Source organism: Dryobates pubescens, chromosome 28 (genome assembly GCF_014839835.1).
Source record: "Dryobates pubescens isolate bDryPub1 chromosome 28, bDryPub1.pri, whole genome shotgun sequence".
NCBI lineage: Eukaryota > Metazoa > Chordata > Aves > Piciformes > Picidae > Dryobates > Dryobates pubescens.
In genome coordinates, this window is record NC_071639.1 from 2,347,801 (window position 1) to 2,368,764 (window position 20,964).

General features: G+C 53.7%; 1 protein-coding gene across 1 annotated transcript in view; it reads right to left on the reverse strand.

Annotated features, from left to right (window-relative positions):
* The window catches only part of LAMA2 (laminin subunit alpha 2), a 132,098-nt gene that overhangs the window by 14,402 nt on the left and 96,732 nt on the right, over positions 1-20,964 (reverse strand). The window contains exons 25-29 of the mRNA XM_054173980.1: positions 13,363-13,483; positions 11,457-11,675; positions 9,663-9,811; positions 8,285-8,461; positions 7,972-8,179 (exon numbers count right to left, since the gene is read on the reverse strand). Coding sequence (XP_054029955.1) covers positions 7,972-8,179; positions 8,285-8,461; positions 9,663-9,811; positions 11,457-11,675; positions 13,363-13,483 — 874 coding nt within the window. The remainder of the gene's footprint in view (positions 1-7,971; positions 8,180-8,284; positions 8,462-9,662; positions 9,812-11,456; positions 11,676-13,362; positions 13,484-20,964) is intronic.

Genomic DNA, 20,964 nt, shown 5'->3' on the forward strand with positions numbered 1-20,964 from the left:
CTCTCAGCCCCCGAGAGGAAGTCTCTTTCCCTTCTCTCAGATTCTCAGAGATGCTGTCCTCATTGTCCCTTAATCTATGCACATATCACACACACAAAAATTCACACCAGCACAAAGCACTCCTGAAGATTCGGTTGCCACAGTGAATGCTCTGGAGAGGTTATGGCAGAGAGGAACACCAGGGTGTGGGTATGGCAGGGCAGCACAGCATGGGTTGGGGGTGACAGAGCAGCACAGCATGGATTGGGGGTGAAGAACAGCACACCATGGAATGAGGGTGGCAGGGCAGCACAGCATGGAATGGGGATGAAGAACAGCACACCATGGAATGGGGGTGACAGGGCAGCACACCATGGAATGGAGGTGAAGAACAGCACAGCATGGATTGGGGGTGACAGGGCAGCACACCATGGATTGGGGGTGACAGAACAGCACACCATGGAATGGAGGTGAAGAACAGCACACCATGGGTTGGGGGTGACAGGGCAGCACACCATGGATTGGGGGTGACAGGGCAGCACACCATGGATTGGGGGTGACAGGGCAGCACACCATGGAATGGAGGTGAAGAACAACACACCATGGATTGGGGGTGAAGAACAGCACACCATGGAATGGAGGTGAAGAACAGCACAGCATGGATTGGGGGTGAAGAACAGCACACCATGGATTGGGGGTGACAGAACAGCACACAATGGATTGGGGGTGACAGAGCAGCACAGCATGGGTTGGGGGTGACAAGGCAGCACAGCATGGGTTGGGGGTGACAGGGCAGCACAGCATGGGTTGGGGGTGACAGAGCAGCACACCATGGGTTGGGGGTGACAGAGCAGCACAGCATGGGTTGGGGGTGACAGGGCAGCACAGCATGGGTTGGGGGTGACAGGGCAGCACAGCATGGGTTGGGGGTGACAGGGCAGCACAGCATGGGCTGGGGGTGACAGGGCAGCACACCATGGGTTGGGGGTGACAGAGCAGCACAGCATGGGTTGGGGGTGACAGGGCAGCACACCATGGGTTGGGGGTGACAGAGCAGCACAGCATGGGTTGGGGGTGACAGGGCAGCACAGCATGGGTTGGGGGTGACAGAGCAGCACAGCATGGGTTGGGGGTGACAGAGCAGCACACCATGGGCTGGGGCTGACAGAGCAGCACAGCATGGGTTGGGGGTGACAGGGCAGCACAGCATGGGTTGGGGGTGACAGAGCAGCACAGCATGGGCTGGGGGTGACAGGGCAGCACACCATGGGCTGGGGGTGACAGGGCAGCACAGCATGGGTTGGGGGTGACAGAGCAGCACAGCATGGGTTGGGGGTGACAGAGCAGCACAGCATGGGCTGGGGCTGACAGAGCAGCACAGCATGGGTTGGGGGTGACAGGGCAGCACAGCATGGGTTGGGGGTGACAGGGCAGCACAGCATGGGTTGGGGGTGACAGGGCAGCACAGCATGGGCTGGGGGTGACAGGGCAGCACACAATGGATTGGGGGTGACAGAGCAGCACAGCATGGGTTGGGGGTGACAGAGCAGCACAGCATGGGTTGGGGGTGACAGGGCAGCACAGCATGGGTTGGGGGTGACAGGGCAGCACAGCATGGGCTGGGGGTGACAGGGCAGCACACAATGGATTGGGGGTGACAGAGCAGCACAGCATGGGCTGGGGGTGACAGGGCAGCACACAATGGATTGGGGGTGACAGAGCAGCACAGCATGGGTTGGGGGTGACAGAGCAGCACAGCATGGGCTGGGGGTGACAGGGCAGCACAGCATGGGTTGGGGGTGAGAGGGCAGCACAGCATGGGTTGGGGGTGACAGAGCAGCACAGCATGGATTGGGGGTGACAGGGCAGCACAGCATGGGTTGGGGGTGACAGGGCAGCACAGCATGGGTTGGGGGTGAGAGGGCAGCACAGCATGGATTGGGGGTGACAGGGCAGCACAGCATGGGTTGGGGGTGACAGAGCAGCACAGCATGGGTTGGGGGTGACAGAGCAGCACAGCATGGGTTGGGGGTGACAGGGCAGCACAGCATGGGTTGGGGGTGACAGGGCAGCACAGCATGGGTTGGGGGTGTCAGAGCAGCACACCATGGGCTGGGGGTGACAGGGCAGCACACCATGGGCTGGGGGTGACAGAGCAGCACAGCATGGGCTGGGGGTGACAGGGCAGCACAGCATGGGTTGGGGGTGACAGGGCAGCACAGCATGGGTTGAGGGTGACAGGGCAGCACAGCATGGGCTGGGGGTGACAGGGCAGCACACCATGGGCTGGGGGTGACAGGGCAGCACAGCATGCACCTGAACAAGCACACATCAGCATGCAGTGGGGAGAACCAGCAGGGCAAACGAGCAGGCACACCATAAGCTGGGGATGTGTGAGAGCAGTCCCCCAGTGCTCATCAAACAGGAGAGAACCATCATCTTCCCATCCTGCTGGGTAAGCTTCCTGATTATTTGAAGCATTTTGGGTCTGACTACAAGTTTAACAAGGAAGTCAAAAATAAGCCTGTGTATGTGATGCTGTTGGTAGCATGAGGGCTTGTGACAGGGACTGATGACTGCTTATGGAAGAGAGAATCCACTCCCACACACTGCTCTGTGCCACTTGGCACCTGACCTGCTCTGCCACTGGCACTGAGGCACTCAGTCAGTTTGCAGAGGTCAGCAAGCTGTGTGGTGTGGCTGACACACTGCAGGCAAGGGGTGGCATCCAGAGGGACCTGGACAGGCTGGAGAGGTGGGCCCATGCCAACCTCATAAAGTTCAGGGAGACCTTAGAGCAGCCTTTCAGTGCCTGAAGGGAGCTGCAGGAGAGCTGGAGAGGGACTTCTGACAAGGGCTGGCAGTGCCAGGACAAGGGACAATGGCTTTGAGCTGCGAGAGGGGAGACTGAGACTGGAGATGAAGAAGAAATTCTTTGCAGTGAGGGTGGTGAGACTCTGGCACAGGTTGCCCAAGGAGGCTGTGGCTGCCTCCTGTCTGGAGGTGTTGAAGGCCAGGCTGGATGAGGCCTTGAGCAAGCTGTGCTGGTGGGAGGTGTCCCTGCCCATGGCAGGGGCTGGAAGTGGATGATCTTCAAGGTGCCTTCCAACCCAAAGCATTCTGTGGTTCTCTCTTTCAGTGACAGTAAATTCAATCCCAGGCTTGTGTCTGCTAGCCAGAGGGGCTGGCCCTGACACCTTGGCTGCTCCCCAGCACCAGCACATGTTGGAGGTGCAATTCAGCCCAGCAGAATGACTAAGGAAGGGCAAGCAGTGGGGGCTGCCAAACACTGTGATGGAATCATACCAAGTGGACACTGGGAATGTCCTGGTCAGTAGTGATCAGTAACAGTGAACACTCACTAGCCTGATGTGGAAATGTCAGCAGCAGGTAAGCAGATCAGCAGGGTGTGATAAATACTGCCAGGCTTTAGTCACAGTCCCATGTCTGGTTTAAGTTCCTCCAAGGACAGCAGCTTCACAGCCTGCACTCACTGTGAAATTGTGCTAGGGGAGGGTCAGGCTGCCAGAGTGGTCAGGGACTGGCAGAGGCTGCCCAGGGAGGTGGTGGAGTCCCCAACCCTGGAGGTGGTCAGGAAACCTGTGGCCATGGCACTTGAGGCCATGGTTTGGTGGCCATGGTGGTGTTGGGTGAGGGTTGGACTGGATGACCTTAGAGGGCTTTTCCAACCCACACATTTCTCTGATTCTATAATAAGCATGGATCATCACTGAGAGGGGATTTAATCAATGCCTATCAATATCTGAGGGCTGGGGGTCAGGAGGGAGGGGACAGGGACAGGCTCTGCTCACTTGCTCCCTGGGAGAGGACAAGGGGCAATGGATATAAACTCCAGCACAGGAGGTTCCACCCCAACATGAGGAGGAACTTCACTGTGAAGGTCCCAGAGCCCTGGAGCAGGCTGCCCAGAGAGGTTGTGGAGTCTCCTTCTCTGGAGCCTTTCAAGCCCTGTCTGAACACATTCCTGTGCCACCTGCACTGGTCCTGCTCTGGCAGGGGGTTGGACTGGATGACCTTTGGAGGTCCCTTCCAAACCCTCACATCCTGTCTATAGAATCACAGAATCATAGAATGCTCTGGGTTGGAAGGGACCTCCAAAGGTCACCCAGTCCAACCTCCTCTGCAGTAAGCAGGGACATCCTCCACTGGATCAGGCTGCCCAGTAAAATAAGGCTTTGTTTCTTTCATTAATGGCCTTACCATGTCCTGGGTTTAAACCTGGCTGCTTAGTCCTCTCCCACATTAGCTGAGAGCCCCCAAACTGAACTCTTCAGCTGCTCTTCATTCCTGCCAGATGCCAGGGGCTGGACTGGTAAGCCAAGGAGCTGGGTGTGTATCTCAGTGGCAAGGAAGGACACAGAAGCCCACTGGTGGACTGTCACACATCCTCTACACACAGTGCTGGAGTAGCAATTACAAAGAAATTAATCAGAGGGGAAAATGAGCCCCACTGAAGTGGTCCCCACAGTTCACTGAAGGGTGTTAATCAAAAGCATGAGGCAGTGCATGGAGAAAGAGTGCAAGGTACCATCCTGGAGTCAGCTGCAGAGGCACCGCCGGCGCTCCTCTCTTCAGCGGCAAGCGAGTCCTGAGCAGCAGGGAACAACACGAGGCACAGGCAGCAGTTACTCAGGGCTGGGAAGCATTTGGCCTCTGCAGCAAGCAGCAGCAGCTGACCACTGCATTCCATACAATCATAGAACCAACCAGGTTGGAAAAGACCTCAGAGATCATCAAGTCCAACCTATGACCTAATAGCTAACACCTCCTGACAGCTAAACCATGGCTCCAAGTGCCACAGCCAAGCCGTTTCTGAGCACCTCCAGGGATGGGGACTCCACCACCTCCCTGGGCAGCACATCCCAGTGGCCAATCTCTCTTGCTGGGAAGAACTTTCTCCTCACCTCCAGCCTAAACCTCCGCTGGCACAGCTTGAGACTGTGTCCTCTTGTTCTGCTGCTGGGTGCCTGGGAGAAGAGACCAACCCCCACCTGGCTACAACCTCCCTTCAGGGAGTTGGAGAGAGCAATGAGGTCTCCCCTGAGCCTCCTCTTCTGCAGGCTAAGCAACCCCAGCTCCCTCAGCCTCTCCTCACAGGGCTGTGCTCCAGACCCCTCCCCAGCCTCCTTGCCCTTCTCTGGACACCTTCAAGTCTCTCAATGTCCTTCTTGACCTGGGGAGCCCAGAACTGGCCACAGGACTCAAGGTGTGGCCTAAGCAGTGCTGAGCACAGGGCACAAGGACTTCCCTGCTCCTGCTGGCCACACTCTTCCTGATGCAGGCCAGGATGCCCTTGGCCTTCTTGGCCACCTTCTGGAGGTTATCTTGCTAACTTTAGCAGAGGCTAGGGGTTTTACATCTGGGATTAAACTATCCTTCCCTTTCACATGCAGGTGGATATCAGAGAGGAAAAAAGGTCTTTTCAGGACGTTCAAGTCCTGACTGAAGTCTGTTATGGAGCAATGATTCTTTTCTGCTGTATAATTGCTATATACAGCCCTTCTACACTGAGCTTCTGCATAATTAACTGTATTGTGAGTGCTAGGTCATTATGAAGCTGTAGTTACTGATTTCCTTGCAGTGTTTCCCAGAAAGGTACTTTGGAGACCTCAGATGTACATAAAAGGTGCCTCAAAGCTTGTCTGATTGTAAATGCTGAATACTAAAGCAGTTTCATCTCTTTCAAGAGAGGAAGTGGAGTAATGGTGGTTTATTTCTGTTCTCACTGGTGAGGCCACATCTGGAATTCTGGGTTCACTTTTGGGCCTCTCACTCCATGAAGGACATTGAAGGGCTGGAGCAGGTCCAGAACAGGTCAACAAAGCTGAGGAAGGGTCTGGAGCACAGGGCTGGTGAGGAGCAGGTGAGGAAACTGGGGGTGTTTAGTGTGGAGAAGAGGAGGCCTCATTGCTCTCTACAGCTCCCTGAAAGGAGGTAGGAGCCAGGTGGGGGTTGGGCTCTTCTCCCTAGTCTCAGGTGATAGAAGAAGAGGCAATGGCCTGAAATTGTGCCAGGGGAGGGTTAGGCTGGAGATCAGGAAAATTTTCATTGCTGCAAGAGTGGTCAGGGATTGGCACAGGCTGCCCAGGGAGGTGGTGGAGTCCCCATCCCTGGAGGTGTTCAAGAAACCTGTGGCCATGACACCTGGGGCCATAGTTTGATGCCATGGTGGTGTTGGGTTGATGGTGTTGGACTGGATGAGCTTCAAGAGCTTTTCCAACACAAACAGTTCTATGATTCTATGATCTCCTGTTTCCAGCTTGGTTTTGATGTGTGAGCTACAAATCTCAGCTCTTCCCAAGGTGGCTGGCTGCTGGCATTTATGAACAGATATGACTCCTCTCAATGCTGCTCTCTAAAAGTTAGTGCCTAGGCTGTGAGAAAAGCTGCACTCTCTCTCTGATGTGCCTCTGTGGCTTTTTATTTCGTTTCTGGTGCTTGATGAAGGGATGGAATGGCTGCTGACCGCACACTTTCACAAGGGAGAGCAGCAGGCTGGTTAACCCTTGCTGCCTGGCTGCTGCCTGGCTGCTTTGCTCTGCCTGGCAGCCTTCGCGCCGCGGCTGCAGCAGAGCCCTCGCGTGACAGCAGCGCCACCTGCTGGCGCGGCCTCAAAAGGGCTCCCCCCGGAGCCTCCGCAAGCCGACCGTAGCAGCCTGGGGATCAGAGCATGGCTGCCTGAACCCCAGAGCCCTTGCCCAGGCACACAGGTGACTGCTGATGGGATTAAAAGCAACCGGTGTGTTTACAAAGGAAGAATTGTTCGAGGGGGTTGGAAGAGGAAGGGAGTTCCCCTTGGAGCACAGCCCTATGAGGAGAGACTGAGGGAGCTGGGGTTGCTTAGCCTGGAGAGGAGGAGACTCAGGGGTGACCTTATTGCTGTCAACAACTACCTGAAGGGAGGTTGTAGACAGGCAGAGGTTGGTCTCTTCTCCCAGGCACCCAGCACCAGAACAAGAGGACACAGTCTCAGGCTGCACCAGGGGAGGTTTAGGCTGGAGGTTAGGAAGAAGTTCTACACAGAGATAGTGATTGCCCATTGGAATGTGCTGCCCAGGGAGGTGGTGGAGTCACCATCACTGGAGGTGTTCAGGAGGAGACTTGATGGGGTGCTTGGTGCCATGGGTTAGTTGATTAGGTGGTGTTGGATGATAGGTTAGATGCAATGATCTTGAAGATCTCTTTCTATTCTATTCTATTCTATTCTATTAACAACAGAGGGGCATCTGCAGGAGACCCTTACCTTACACGTCATGGGAAGTCAGCAGGAGGCTGTCAGAGGCTGACAAGACACTGAACACAGCCTAAACTCTTGAACTTTCAGACCAGAGCACAGGCTTAATGAACTGCTAAATACTAACTTCACCCAGAGTCAGGAAGAACCTAATTTAGAATCACAGAATCATAGTCTCTTCTCCCAGGCAGCCAGCACCAGAACAAGAGGACACAGTCCCAAGCTATACCAGGGGAGGTTTAGGCTGGGGGTAAGGAGAAAGTTCTACCCAGCAAGAGGAATTGGCCACTGGAATGTGCTGCCCGGGGAGGTGGTGGAGTCCCCATCCCTGGAGGTTGGATGTGGCACTTGGAGCCATGGTTTAGTAGTCATGAGGTGTTGGGTGACAGCTTGGACTTGATGATCTCTGAGGTCTTTTGCAATCTTATTGATTCTATGATTCTATGACAGCCTGAGGGAGCTGGAGATGTTCAGCCTGGAGAAAAGAAGGCTCTGGGGAGACCTAACAGCAGCCTTCCAGTACCTGAAAGGGGCTACAGGAAGGCTGCAGTTGGACTGTTCCCAAAGGTCTGCAGCCTCCTGCCTGGAGGTGTTTGCAGCCAGGCTGGAGGTGGCTGTGAGCAACCTGCTGCAGTGTGAGGTGTCCCTGCCCAGGGCAGGGGGTTGGGACTGGCTGAGCCTTGAGGTCCCTTCCAACCCTGACAGTTCTGTGACTCTGTGAAGTGATCTACACTTACAAGTGCTGAAGATGCAGGTGGTGTTGGAGGAGGAGGGGAAGCAGGAGTCGTCCTTGGCCTTTCTCTCTCCCCATCAGTGACTGGCTGAGGCTGGCTCAGGACTGTTGGTTTGTCTTCCTCCTCCGGCGGCCTGGCCTCCGGCTCCAGCGAGGGGCAGCGGCCGATGTCTGCGTTTTCAAAGGACACAGGCTGGGCAAAGTCCATGGGGCTGAGGACACACACAGCAAATGATGCCTGCTGTTAGCTTTCCTGCTTTCTTCCCACCCATTTATGGTGGATGGATGTGCTGCAGTGTACCACTGGGGAGACTTACGTGGCATTAATGACAAGATTCCAGATGCAGCCCTCAAAGGCAGGGATGTTTCTGAGAGGGGCAATCTGGAAGGCAGAGGAAGCTCCCCCTACAAAGAGTTTCTTGACAGAGATGGGCTGGTCTGATGGCAGCCTCTGTGTCTGGACTTTGTCTTCATCTACTTGCACGGTGAACATCCTGTTGGAAAGAGGGAAAGGCAAAGAAATGGAGAACAGAATAGAATTAAGCAGGTTGGAAAAGACCTCTGAGATCAGATCCAGCCTATCACCCAGCACCATCTAATCAGCTAAACCATGGCACCAAGGCACTCATCCAGTCTCTTCTTAAACACCTCCAGTGATGGTGACTCCACCACCTCCCTGGGCAGCACATTCCAATGGCCAATCTCTCTTTCTATGAAGAACTTCTTCCTAACATCCAGCCTAAACCTCCCCAGGCACAGCTTAAGACTGTGTCCTCTTGTTCTGGTGCTGGTTGCCTGGGAGAAGAGACCAACCCCCACCTGGTGTGAGAGACCAAATCTTGTCTCTCCTGATGTGACTCAGCAAAGATAAAATCACCTTTGCTGCTTGCCCAGACAACAGCTGCTGTGTGTTGGGCAGAGCCACTGGAAGGGCCCTGGGGAAGGTGCACAGATAAGGATTGCTCAGGAGACTGCAGCTGCCCTGGAAGTGGGCAGAGGCCAGTCTGTACTCTCTGGAATAAACATACCTAAAAACTGTACAAGAGATCTGAGCACCTACTGGCTCAGGAGAAGGAAAACACAGGAGAAGGAAAACAGGAGAGAAGGAAAAGCCCTGGGCAATGCTGCTCTGAAGAAAAACAGAGAGAATACCAGGACAGAGACATCCCCATGGAGTCTGGAAGAAGCAGACCAAGAAGAACCCTCTCTCCATGTCCTAAGTTCTGCCTGCTGCAACTCATGGAGCTGCAGAGGCTGCTCAGAGGACAACATCAGCAGCCAAAGCTGCAGCACCCTCGCTCTACAGGCCCAGCATCTCCTCTACATCCAAAGCTGCATCACCTTTCCTCCACAGACTCAAACTGTCTTGTGGAGGTGAGGGCTGTGGTAATGTAATTCCTTTCCTCTTCTCTCTCCCTATTCTCTCTCTCACTCTATTTTCTCTCCCTCCCCTTCTGATCCATCCACTTTATTTGTGTAATAAATAGCCTGGCTGTTGCTATCTCGGCCTGCTTTGTGCCTCTCATTTCCTAACACAGCAATATTCAGTAGAACTGAGGCTCTTGCCCTCTCCAGACTGAGACACCTGGCTACAACCTCTCTTCAGGCAGCTGTAGAGAGCAATGAGGTCTCCCCTGAGCCTCTCCTTCTCCAGGCTCAGCAAGCCCAGGTCCCTCAGGCTCTGCCGATGGTTACCCTGCAGCTCGCTCGATCCTCACGGCGTGAGCTCTGCCGTCGTGGAACTGGCCAGGCTCCGGCCTGATGGTGACCCTGTGGGGGTCCCGGCTCCCACTGGAGATGTGCACTTCTAGTCGGCCTCTGTTCAGGAAGACAGCATAGTAGGCCTGCAGGGAGCATGACAAGGGAGGTTACACTGGGGAAGAAATGTGCTCCCTTAGTTCTCCATGAGCGTGTTTGGTCTGTTTTCATCCACCTCAGACCTGACCCTGCTGCTTCAGTTGTGCTGCTGCTGGGTTCCACAGAGTCACCAAGGTTGGATGAGACCTCAAGGATCATTGAGTCCAAGCTGTCACCACAGACCTCATGACTAAACCATGGCACCAAGTCCCACATCCAATCCCCTCTTGAACACCTCCAGGGATGGGGACTCCACCACCTCCCTGGGCAGCACATCCCAATTGCGAACGACTCTCTCTGGGAAGAACTTTCTCCTCACCTCCAGCCTAAACCTCCCCTGGCACAGCTTGAGACTGTGTCCTCTTGTTCTGCTGCTGGGTGCTTGAGAGAAGAGACCAACTCCCTCCTGGCCACAGCCTCCCTTCAGGGAGTTGCAGAGAGCAAGAAGGTCTCCCCTGAGCCTCCTCTTCTCCAGGCTAAGCAACCCCAGCTCCCTCAGCCTCTCCTCACAGGGCTGTGCTCCAGACCCCTCCCCAGCCTCCTTGCCCTTCTCTGGACACCTTCAAGTCTCTCAATGTCCTTCTTGACCTGAGGAGCCCAGAACTGGACACAGGACTCCAGGTGTGGCTTAAGCAGTGCTGAGCACAGGGCACAATGACCTCCCTGCTCCTGCTGGCCACACTATTCTTGTGGCCAAAGTCATAGCAGACTTCAGGATCTAACCTCCAGTTACTACAGCAATGAGTGTCCTGCTCCCTTCTGTGACCTGGAGAGCAGGGAAATGATACAGGAGCCCCTGCCCTGAAGTTAATGTTTACTGTGGGTGAGCCTTTCTAATGGGCTGTTCCTGGAGCCTGCTCCTCCAGGTCACTGAGAGCTCTCTTCCAAAGCAGGCAGGGAAGAGAATAATGAGATATCATTTCCCAGAAGTCCTGAACAAAGAAAGCATCAAAACATTCTGCTCCTGTCACTTGCAGAAGGTCTGCCTGTATGGTTTTGAATGAATCAGGATCTGACTAATTTCTGACAGCAGCCTCTCCTGGGCTCAGCTAAGAGAGGGTTCTTTTCCTTCACCAGGAGTTGTGAGAGGCTACAGCTGAGCCAGCCAGTGGGGTATCCACACACTACCTCTGCTCTCCCTCAGCTTCAGACCATTCCTCCTTGGCCTGCCTCTAGACACCCTCATGAAAAGTCCCTCTGCAGCCTTCCTGAAACATCCCTTCAGCTATTGGAGGGCCACTATTAGGTCCTGCTGGAGCCTTCTCTTCTGCAGGCTGAATACCCCCAAGCTCCCTCAGCCTGTCCTCATAGCAGAGGTGCTCCAGCCCTTGGATCATCTTTGTGGCCCTCTTCTGGACTCACTCCAACAGCTCTGTGTCCACATTACCAACAAGCAATGGATGCCTTGCTAGAGAGCTTGGAGAGAAACAACGCTCCAGTGCCAGAGAAACCCAGTCCTGAGCCTCTCTCAGACCAAGGACAACGTTAGAAATAACCAGTTGCCAAGCTCTGAATTTTTGGCTGAAGTGTAAGCCTGTGGATGCCCTGAAACAAAGCAAGTGGCAGAAGTTCAGCTGAGCTGAGAAGTGGCAGAAGTTGAGTTGCCTTGCTCTTGTGCTAGGTTCTTCCTACCTGCCCTGTCTGCCTGCGCTTCCGCTTCGGAGCGGCAGCTTTCCGGCCGGCGTCCCCTCGCTTCCTCCTGGGGGGCACAACCGTGCCGCTGGTGCCAAACAGGATGATCCCAGATTCATTCCTGGTGCTGAAGGAAAGGTTGATTTCTGTGCCCAGGTCAAAGGAGACAGGCTGCAGTTCCACGAAGCCCGGCTGGGGGAAGCTGACCGTGTAGATGTTCTGCAGGGAGGAGAGGAGCGGGAAGTGCGTGAGCAGGGCTGGAAGCAAGAGTGTGGGCATGGAGAAAGATTTGTTACCTGAACCACTGAACTGTGCCAATACAACTGGAGAGTGAAGAGTGGAGGGCAAGAATAAACACTGAGCAATTTGCTTCTCAAGGTGTTGTGCAAACACTAATTTGCCTGTTTACATCTGGCATCAGCAGGCTCTTCCTGAAACCCTACCTTACAGGAAGGCAAAGCTCCAGCCTTAGTGCAGCAAATCCTCTTGGATTCACAAGAGAATCATAGGATCACTGAGACTGGAAAAGACCTTTGAGTCCAACCATTACCCTTACTCTACCAAGTCCACCACCCCAAGCACCACATCTGCACAGGGCTTTTAAACCAACCCAGAGACAGTGTCTCCAGCACCTCCCTGGGCAGCCTGTTCCACTGCCTGATGATTCTTGCTTCAGAGACATTTAGCCTAATCTCCAGTTTCAACCTCCCTGGCACAATTTCAGGCCATTTCCTCTGCTAATATCATCTGATGCTAGTGACAGAGAAGAGAAGAGAGGAGAAGAGAAGAGAAGAGAAGAGAAGAGAAGAGAAGAGAAGAGAAGAGAAGAGAAGAGAAGAGAAGAGAAGAGAAGAGAAGAGAAGAGAAGAGAAGAGAAGAGAAGAGAAGAGAAGAGAAGAGAAGAGAAGAGAGGAGAAGAGAAGAGAGGAGAAGAGAAGAGAGGAGAAGAGAAGAGAAGAGAAGAGAAGAGAAGAGAAGAGAAGAGAAGAGAAGAGAAGAGAAGAGAAGAGAAGAGAAGAGAAGAGAAGAGAAGAGAAGAGAGGAGAAGAGAAGAGAAGAGAAGAGAAGAGAAGAGAAGAGAAGAGAAGAGAAGAGAAGAGAAGAGAAGAGAAGAGAAGAGAAGAGAAGAGAAGAGAAGAGAAGAGAAGAGAAGAGAATAAACCAGGTTGGAAGAGACCTTCAAGATCATCAAGTCCAACCTATCACCCAACACCACCTAATCAACTAACCCATGGCACCAAGCACCCTATCAAGTCTCCTCCTGAACACCTCCAGTGATGGTGACTCCACCACCTCCCCAGGCAGCACATTCCAATAGGCAATCACTCTCTCTGTGTAGAACTTCTTCCTAACATCCAACCTAAACCTCCCCTGGCACAGCTGGAGACTCTGTCCTCTTGTTCTGGTACTGGCTGCCTGGGAGAAGAGACCAACCTCTGCCTGTCTACAACCTCCCTTAAGGTAGTTGTAAAGAGCAATGAGGTCTCCCCTGAGCCTCCTCTTCTCCAGGCTAAGCAACCCCAGCTCCCCCAGCCTCTCCTCATAGGGCTTGTGTTCCAAACCCCCACCTCACTGCAACCTCTTCTCAGGGAGCTGCAGAGAGCAATGAGGTCTCCCTCAGCCTCCTCTTCTCCACACTCAACACTCCCAGCTCCCTCAGCTGCTCCTCCCCAGCCCTGTTCTCCAGACCCTTCCCCAGCTTTGTTGCCCTTCTCTGGACCTGCTCCCAGGCTGGTCTATTCGCTGATCAGACTCATTCCATCCTTCTCTCTCTTACAATAAATCCTGACTTTCAGGTTAGATCCCTGTGTGGATCTGAGTAGTTCTCACCCAATTCACATGTTTTATGTCATAAAATCAGAAACTAGGACACAGCTGTACCACAACACAGGAAAATGAGACTAACCTCTAGTGTGCATCCTTTGGTTAGACCAACAAAATCAGGACTACTCAATATATTGTATGGTGTCCTTGAAATTTCAATCTCTTTCAGGCAGCCAATGTATTTCTTCAGGTTCACTTCAGGCCTAGAAAAAAAGATAAATCAGAAGTCCAATGTGCTTCCAAAGACAGAGTTTAAGGAGAAGACAGTCAGCAGCCACAGACACAAAGGTACTCTCAGAGGCACAGATCACAGAATCACAGAACTGCCAGGGCTGGAAGGGAGCTCAAGGCTCAGCCAGTCCCAACCCCCTGCCATGGGCAGGGACACCTCACACCGCAGCAGGTTGCTCACAGCCACCTCCAGCCTGGCTGCAAACACCTCCAGGCAGGAGGCTGCCACCACCTCCCTGGGCAGCCTGTGCCAGGCTCTCACCATCCTCCTGGGGAACAACTTCTTCCTCACAGCCAATCTCAATCTCCCCATTTCTAGTTCTGCTCCATCCCCCCCAGTCCTATCCCTCCCTGACACCCTCAAAAGTCCCTCCCCAGCTTTCTTGGAGCCCCTTTGGATCCTGCAAGGCCACAATTAGGTCTCCTCAGAGCCTTCTCCTCTCCAGACTGAGCAGCCCCAACTCCCTCAGGCTGTGCTCACAGCAGAGCAGCTCCAGCCCTCTGCTCATCCTCGTGGCCCTGCTCTGGACACCTTCTAGCACCTCCAGATCCTTCCTGGCACAGAGGCTCCAGAACTGGACCCAGAGCTCCAGGTGAGGTCTGAGCAGTGCAGAGTAGAGGGGGAGAATCCCCTGCCTGGCCCTGCTGGCTATGGTGTTCCATTTGAAGCCCACACACACTCTCAGGTGGATGTCTCTTGCCTTCTACCACCCATCAGCACATACTGCACTCTGCCTTGCATCACTCAAAGCTGCAAGAGGAGATTGATCTCATCTCCAGCTGACAACAGTCCTCCCATTTTTACTATCTTTGGTTTGGGATTTGGCTTCTTGTAAAGGAGTGCAGTGAAATAATGAAGTAGTTATTCCTTAGGCAAAGCTGAGAGTTGGTAGGTAGGAAATCACAGCAATCAGGAGGGACCTTCAGTGGCAGACAGAGGTTTCAGTCATCTTTGTGCATGCTAGGTCCCAATGAAAGAGGAACTTCAGCAGCATAAACATATTTTGGATAAAGATCTTCCCCTACAGCTAAATATTGGGGGAAAAAAAACCCCTAACATTCAATTTTAAGGCTTTTTAGGACTTCCCTATATTCATGTAGGCTGACCTTTGGTTTTGATGTGCTTTGTACTTACAGGGTCTCTGATATGAAAAACTGCTGCACATTTTCATGGAATGGTTTGGGTTGGAAGGGACCCCAAAGATCAGCCAGCTCCAAGCCCCTGCCATGGGCAGGGACACCTCCCACCAGCCCAGCTTGCTCCAGGCCTCATCCAGCCTGGCCTTCAACACCTCTGGGAGGTGTCCAGGGAGGGGGTTGGGGCCCTGTCTCTGGAGGTGTTTAAGCCCAGGCTGGATGAGGCTCTGGGCAGCCTGATCTAGTGTGGGGTGTCCCTGCCCATGGCAGGGGGGTTGGAACTGGCTGATCCTTGTGGTCCCTTCCAACCCTGGCTGATACTATGACTCTATGATACTATGATGTCTCCAGGGAGGAGGCAGCCACAGCCTCCCTGGGCAATCTGTGCCAGAGTCTCACCACCCTCACTGCAAAGAATTTCTTCCTCATCTCCATTCTCAATCTCCTCTCCTAGCTCAAAGCCATTGTCCCTCATTCTGACACTCCCAGCCCTTGTCAAAAGTCTCTTCCCAGCTCTCCTGGAGCCCTTCAGGTACTGGAAGGCTGCTTTAAGGTCTCCCTGAAGCCTTGCCTTCTCCAAATGCTTCACCTGCCTTGCTCCACAGGTGCTGGAGCAAAATAATATATAGATATATCTCTGTGTAAGTTCAGCTTAGGGCTTTTACACAGCAATACATTGGACTTTCTTGGGTAGTTAAAGAAAACAAGCCACTTGGCTTTGTTACAGAACCCAGTCATCTACCCAAGGCAGGGAAACACTGACATAGAATTGCTAAGTTCCAAGGTTTGGCTCTGCTGGTTGAAAGAGAGCTCCAAAGCTCATCCAGCCCAACCCCCCTGCACTCAGCAGGGACATCCCCAACTAGATCAGGTTGCCCACAGCCCTGTCCAGCCTCACCTGGAATAGCTCCAGGGATGGAGCCTCAACCACCTCCCTGGGCAACCTGTTGCAGTGTTCCACCACCCTCATGGTGCAGAACTTGTTCCTCACATCCAATCTCAATATGCTCTGCTCTAGTTTGAAGCCATTGCCCCTGGTCCTGTCCCTGCAGGCCTTTGCAAACAGTCTCTCTCCATCCTTCCTGTAGCCTCCTTCAGGTCCTGGCAGGCTGCTCTTAGGTCTCCCTGGAGCCTTCTCTTCCCCAGGCTGAACACCCCCAGCTCCCTCAGCCTGGCCTCACAGCAGAGCTGCTCCAACCTCCTGAGCATTCCCATGGCCTCCTCTGGACCCTCTCCACCAGCTCCAGGTCCTTCCTGTGCTGAGGGCTCCAGTCCTGGACACAGCACTGCAGGGGAGGTCTCCCCAGAGCAGAGCAAAGTGGCAGAATCCCCTCTCTGGCTCTGCTGGCAGTGCTGCTCTGGATGCAGCCCAGGCTGTGATTTGCCCCCCAGCTCCCTCAGCCTGGCAAAGCTGCTTCAACCCCCCTGACCATTGCTGTGGCCAGAAATGAGAAGAAATGAGAAATGCCCTCAAAGTGACACCAGAGAGAGGCCACAACTGCTGGCAACACCTGAGGCAGGCCTGCAAGAAGAAAAGCTTCCTAAAAGGCACTGCATGAAAATGAAGAACAAAACAAGTTGTCATCCATACAATGGAGAGGAGATGCCAAAAGCAACCCAAGCATTATCTAATTTGCTCCCAATAGCACCCAGGAGTGTTTACCAGAGCATCTGAACAATGAGAACAGCTCAAAGGGAGAGAAAAACCAAACAAAAGACCAAACACTGCAGCTCCCTGGGAGGGAAGAAGAGATTGCAAAGGATATTAATTACAACATCAAAGCATTTTGCAGAGATGCCATTCAGCTGCTGCTGAAAGCCATCCTTGGCATTCCAGCCAGCCCACAAAGCATGGCAAATGAGCCCCCTCTGCAGAAGCAACCTGCTGGTTTGCTGAGGGAGTCATAGGCTCACAGAAGGGACCTCCAAAGCTCATCCAGTCCAACCCCTTTGCAGTCAGCCTCAACTAGATCAGGTTGCCCAGGGCCCTGGTGAGCCTCACCTTGAATGTCTCCAGGGATGGGCCCCCAGACACCTCCTTGGGCAACCTGTTCCAGTGTTCCACCACCCTCATGGTGCAGAACTTGTTCCTCACAGCCAACCTAGATCTGTTCACAGTATAACCAAGGCTGGAAGAGACCCCAAGGATCATCAAGTCCAACCTGTTCCAACAGACCTCACAACTAGACCATGGCACCAAGTGCCACATCCAATCTCCCCTTGAACACCTCCAGGGTTCTCTCATTTCAAACCATTGCCCCTGGTCCTGTCACTGCAGGCCTTTGGGAACAGTTCCTCTGCAGCCTTCTTGGAGTCTCCTTCAGGTCCTGGCAGGCTGCTCTTAGGTCTCCCCAGAGCCTCCTCCTCTCCAGGCTGAACACCCCCAGCTTGCTCAGCCTGGCCTCGTGGCAGAGGTGCTCCAACCCCCTGAGCATCTATATTCTGCTTTATTTACACTCCTGCCATTGTGGCAGCCTTTCATTTTGGATTGTTTTCTTTCCTAGCTCTTCCCCACTTCATAGAATCCCAGAATGGTTTGAGTTGGAAGGGACCTTAAAGATCATCCAGCTCCAACCTCCCTGCCATGGGTAAAGGCACCTTCCACCAGCCCAGGTTGCTCAAGGCCTCTTCCAGCCTGGTGTTAAACACTTCCAGGGCTGAGGAGTCCACAAGTTCTCTGGGCAACCCATTCCAGCACTCTCACAATAATGAACTCCCTGATGTCCAATTCAAATCTCCCCTGCTCTGGCTTCTGACCAGTTCAGAGCCTTTGCAGGCTGCTCTTTGAGCAGCAGAACAGTTTTGTCATATCATTGTCAACAGTTCCCAGAGTCTTCTGTCTTTGCTATCCAGAATCTGCTCCTGCTCCCAGCCCCTTCCTGCCCTGTCCAGTTACAGTTTGCCCTCAAGCTGTCCATCAGCAGCAAGCACTTGCTCTTGTCTTGTCATTCCCAACCCCTATGAACTCCACATCACAGAATCACAGAAAGTCCACTTGGTATTTTGTGCTGTACAGCAACTCCACAGAATCACAGAATGGCTTAGGCTGGAAGGGACCTCAGAGATCATCTACTCCAACCTCCCTCCCATGGGCAGGGACACCTCTCCACTAGACTCAGCTGCTCAAGGCCTCATCCAACCTGCCCTTGAACACACCAAGGGGGAGGGAGCCACAGCCTCCCTGGGCAGCCTCTTCCAGAGTCTCACCACCCTCCTATTGAAGAACTCCTTCCTCAGCTCCAGTCTAACCCTGCTCTGCCTCAGCTCCAAACCATTCCCCCTTGGCCTGGCTCCAGACACCCTGAAGAAAAGTCTCTCTGCAGCTTTCCTGTAGGATCCTTTTGGGTACTAGAAGGCAGCTCTAAGGTTCCCCTGGAGCCTTCTCTTCCCCAGGCTGAACCCCCCCCAGCTCCCTCAGCCTGTGCTCACAGCAGAGCTGCTCCAGCCCTTGGAGCATCTTTGTGGCCTCCTCTGGCCTCACTCCAGCAGCTCTGTGTCCTTCTGCTGGGGACAGCAGAGCTGGAGGAGTATTCGAGGTGGGGTCTCAACTAAGTCAAGGCACAAGTGAAAACCACTCCCTCCCTCTTAGGAGCTGGTTGGACTCTGGTTGGACATCCTTGCAAACACTGAACACTTGCTTGGTGTTTTCTTCAGGCTTCCTTTTCCCTTTGTTCCCTTCCAAAACACACCAAGCAAGGCCCAAGTTCACTCAGATCTTGCACAAATTCTTGGCTTTTGCTTAATTGTTCCAAACTGGGATCAGTTTCAAGGGAACATAAGCAAAGATTGCTGGGAGGAAAAAGTCCTCCTCTGGATCAGGAATGTGAGCTGAAGTGGTGCTGTTCTAAGGCAAGCCAAGAATTAAGCTGCCCAACATAGTGAAATTCAGCATACCAAAGCAGAAGGAAGGGACCCAAATAATGGCAACCTGAAAACACAGTCACCAAGAGGTGACCTCTTTACCCTCCCCTCCATCCTCCTCATCTGATGCTTAAAAGTGGTGAATTTCAGACAGATCTGCACCTCTCTTTCATAACCTCTCACTAACTGCTACACTGCCTGGCCTGGGACAGAACCAGCCCTGGCAATCCAGCTAGGAATCACAGAACTACAGAATTGCTTTGGCTGGAAAAGTCCTCCAAGATCCTCAGATCCAACCATCAACCCAGCACCACCATGGCCACTAAACCATGTCCCCAAGTCCAAACCTTTCTTGAACACCTCCAGGGCTGGGGACTCCACCACCTCCCTGGGCAGCCTGTGCCAATCCCTGACCACTCCTACACCAAAGAGATTTTCCCTCATCTCCAACCTCCCCAATTTCAGGCCATTTCCTCTCCTCCTACCACCTGAGACTAGGGAGAAGAGTCCAACCTCCACCTCACTGCAGCCTCCTTTCAGGGAGCTGGAGAGAGCAATGAGGTGTCTCCTCAGCTCCCTCAGCTGCTCCTCCCCAGCCCTGTTCTCCAGACCCTTCCCCAGCTCTGTTGCCCTTCTCTGGGCACACTCCAGCCCCTCAATGTTTATCCTGTAGTGAGGGGCCCAAAACTGAACCCAGCACTCAAGGTGTGGCCTCAGCAGTGCCCAGTACAGAGCCACCATCACTTCCCTGCTCCTGCTGCCCACACTAGAGGTGATCCAGGCCAGGATGCTGGTGGCCTTCTTGGCCACCTGGGCACACCCTGGCTCACCCTGGCTCGTGTTCAGGTGGCTGTCCCCCAGCACCCCTGGGCAGTTTCCAGCCTGGAGCCTTCATGGGGTTGTTGTGACCCAAGTGCAGGAGCCAGCACTTGGCCTTGTTGAAGCTGCTACAGCTGACCTTGTCCCCTCCACCCAGCCAAGCTTGTGGCAGCTTTGCTTCTGGGGCACTCTGGCATCACAAACCAACAGAGCTGAAGTCAGCAGCTGTGTGAAGAGAAGAAAACTTGCTTGTGTAGGTGTATGCACAGCATGTAAGCTGGGAGCACTAAGCACATGGGAGCAGCTTTGCTTGCTGCAGCAGGAGCAACTTGCTGAATGAACAGCCAGAGCCTAGCAGCTGTGGTGAAGCTGCCCACACACTGCTGCTGCTGCTGTGCTGCAGCCTGGGCTTGCAAGCTGCACTTGCCAGACACATGCAAGTCATGCAAGTAATCTGATGGGGTTTACCTTGCTTTCATACTAGGGTGAGGGAGAAAGACAAAGAAGAAAATTAAAATCATCAAAATCGCATCAATTGGAGCAAATTACAGTCACTGGCAAGGCTCAGGTACCTCAGAGAGGCAGGTGTGCACCACTGACAACACATTCTACAGACACTATCAGGATGTAATAGTGAATCATAGAATCACAGAACTGTCAGGGCTGGAAGGGAGCTCAAGGCTCAGCCAGTCCCAACCCCCTGCCATGGCCAGGGACACCTCACACTGCAGCAGGTTGCTCACAGCCACCTCCAGCCTGGCTGCAAACACCTCCAGGCAGGAGGCTGCCACCACCTCCCTGGGCAACCTGTGCCAGGCTCTCACCACCCTCCTGGGGAACAACTTCTTCCTCACAGCCAATCTCAATCTCCCCTCTTATAGTTTTGCTCCATCCCCCCCAGTCCTATCCCTCCCTGACACCCTCAAAAGTCCCTCCCCAGCTTTCTTGGAGCCCCCTGCAGATACTGGAAGGCCACAATGAGGTCTCCTGGGAGCCTTCTCCTCTCCAGCCTGCACAACCCCAACTCCCTCAGTCTGTGCTCACAGCAGAGCAGCTCCAGCCCTCTGCTCCTCCTCGTGGCCCTGCTCTGGACACCTTCCAGCCCCTCCAGATCCTTCCTGCAACAGAGGCTCCAGAAGTGGACCCAGAGCTCCAGGTGAGGTCTGAGCAGTGCAGAGTAGAGGGGACGAATCCCCTGCCTGGCCCTGCTGGCTATGGTGTTCCATTTGAAGCCCACACACACTCTCAGGTGGATGTCTCCTGCCTTCTACCACCCATCAGCACATACTGCACTCTGCCTTGCATCACTCAAAGCAAGGCTCAAAAGTCCTTCCCCACCTTTCTTGTAGGCTCCCTTCAGATGAACAGGGCTGCTCTGCAAACAGCTAACTGACAGTGTAATGCTGGAGAGAGCTTTTGGAATTTGTTGCTATATTTGGCCATGAATAAAAGCAAACCATGTAAAAGAATCTGACAGGACTGTGTCCAGTTCTGGGCTCCTCAGCTCAAGAAGGACATTGAGACACTTGAAGGTGTCCAGAGCCTTTCTCATCTGTATTTGTCAGCAGTGTGATTTGATTCTATGTCCAGAGAAGGGCAAGGAGGCTGGGGAGGGGTCTGGAGCACAGCCCTGTGA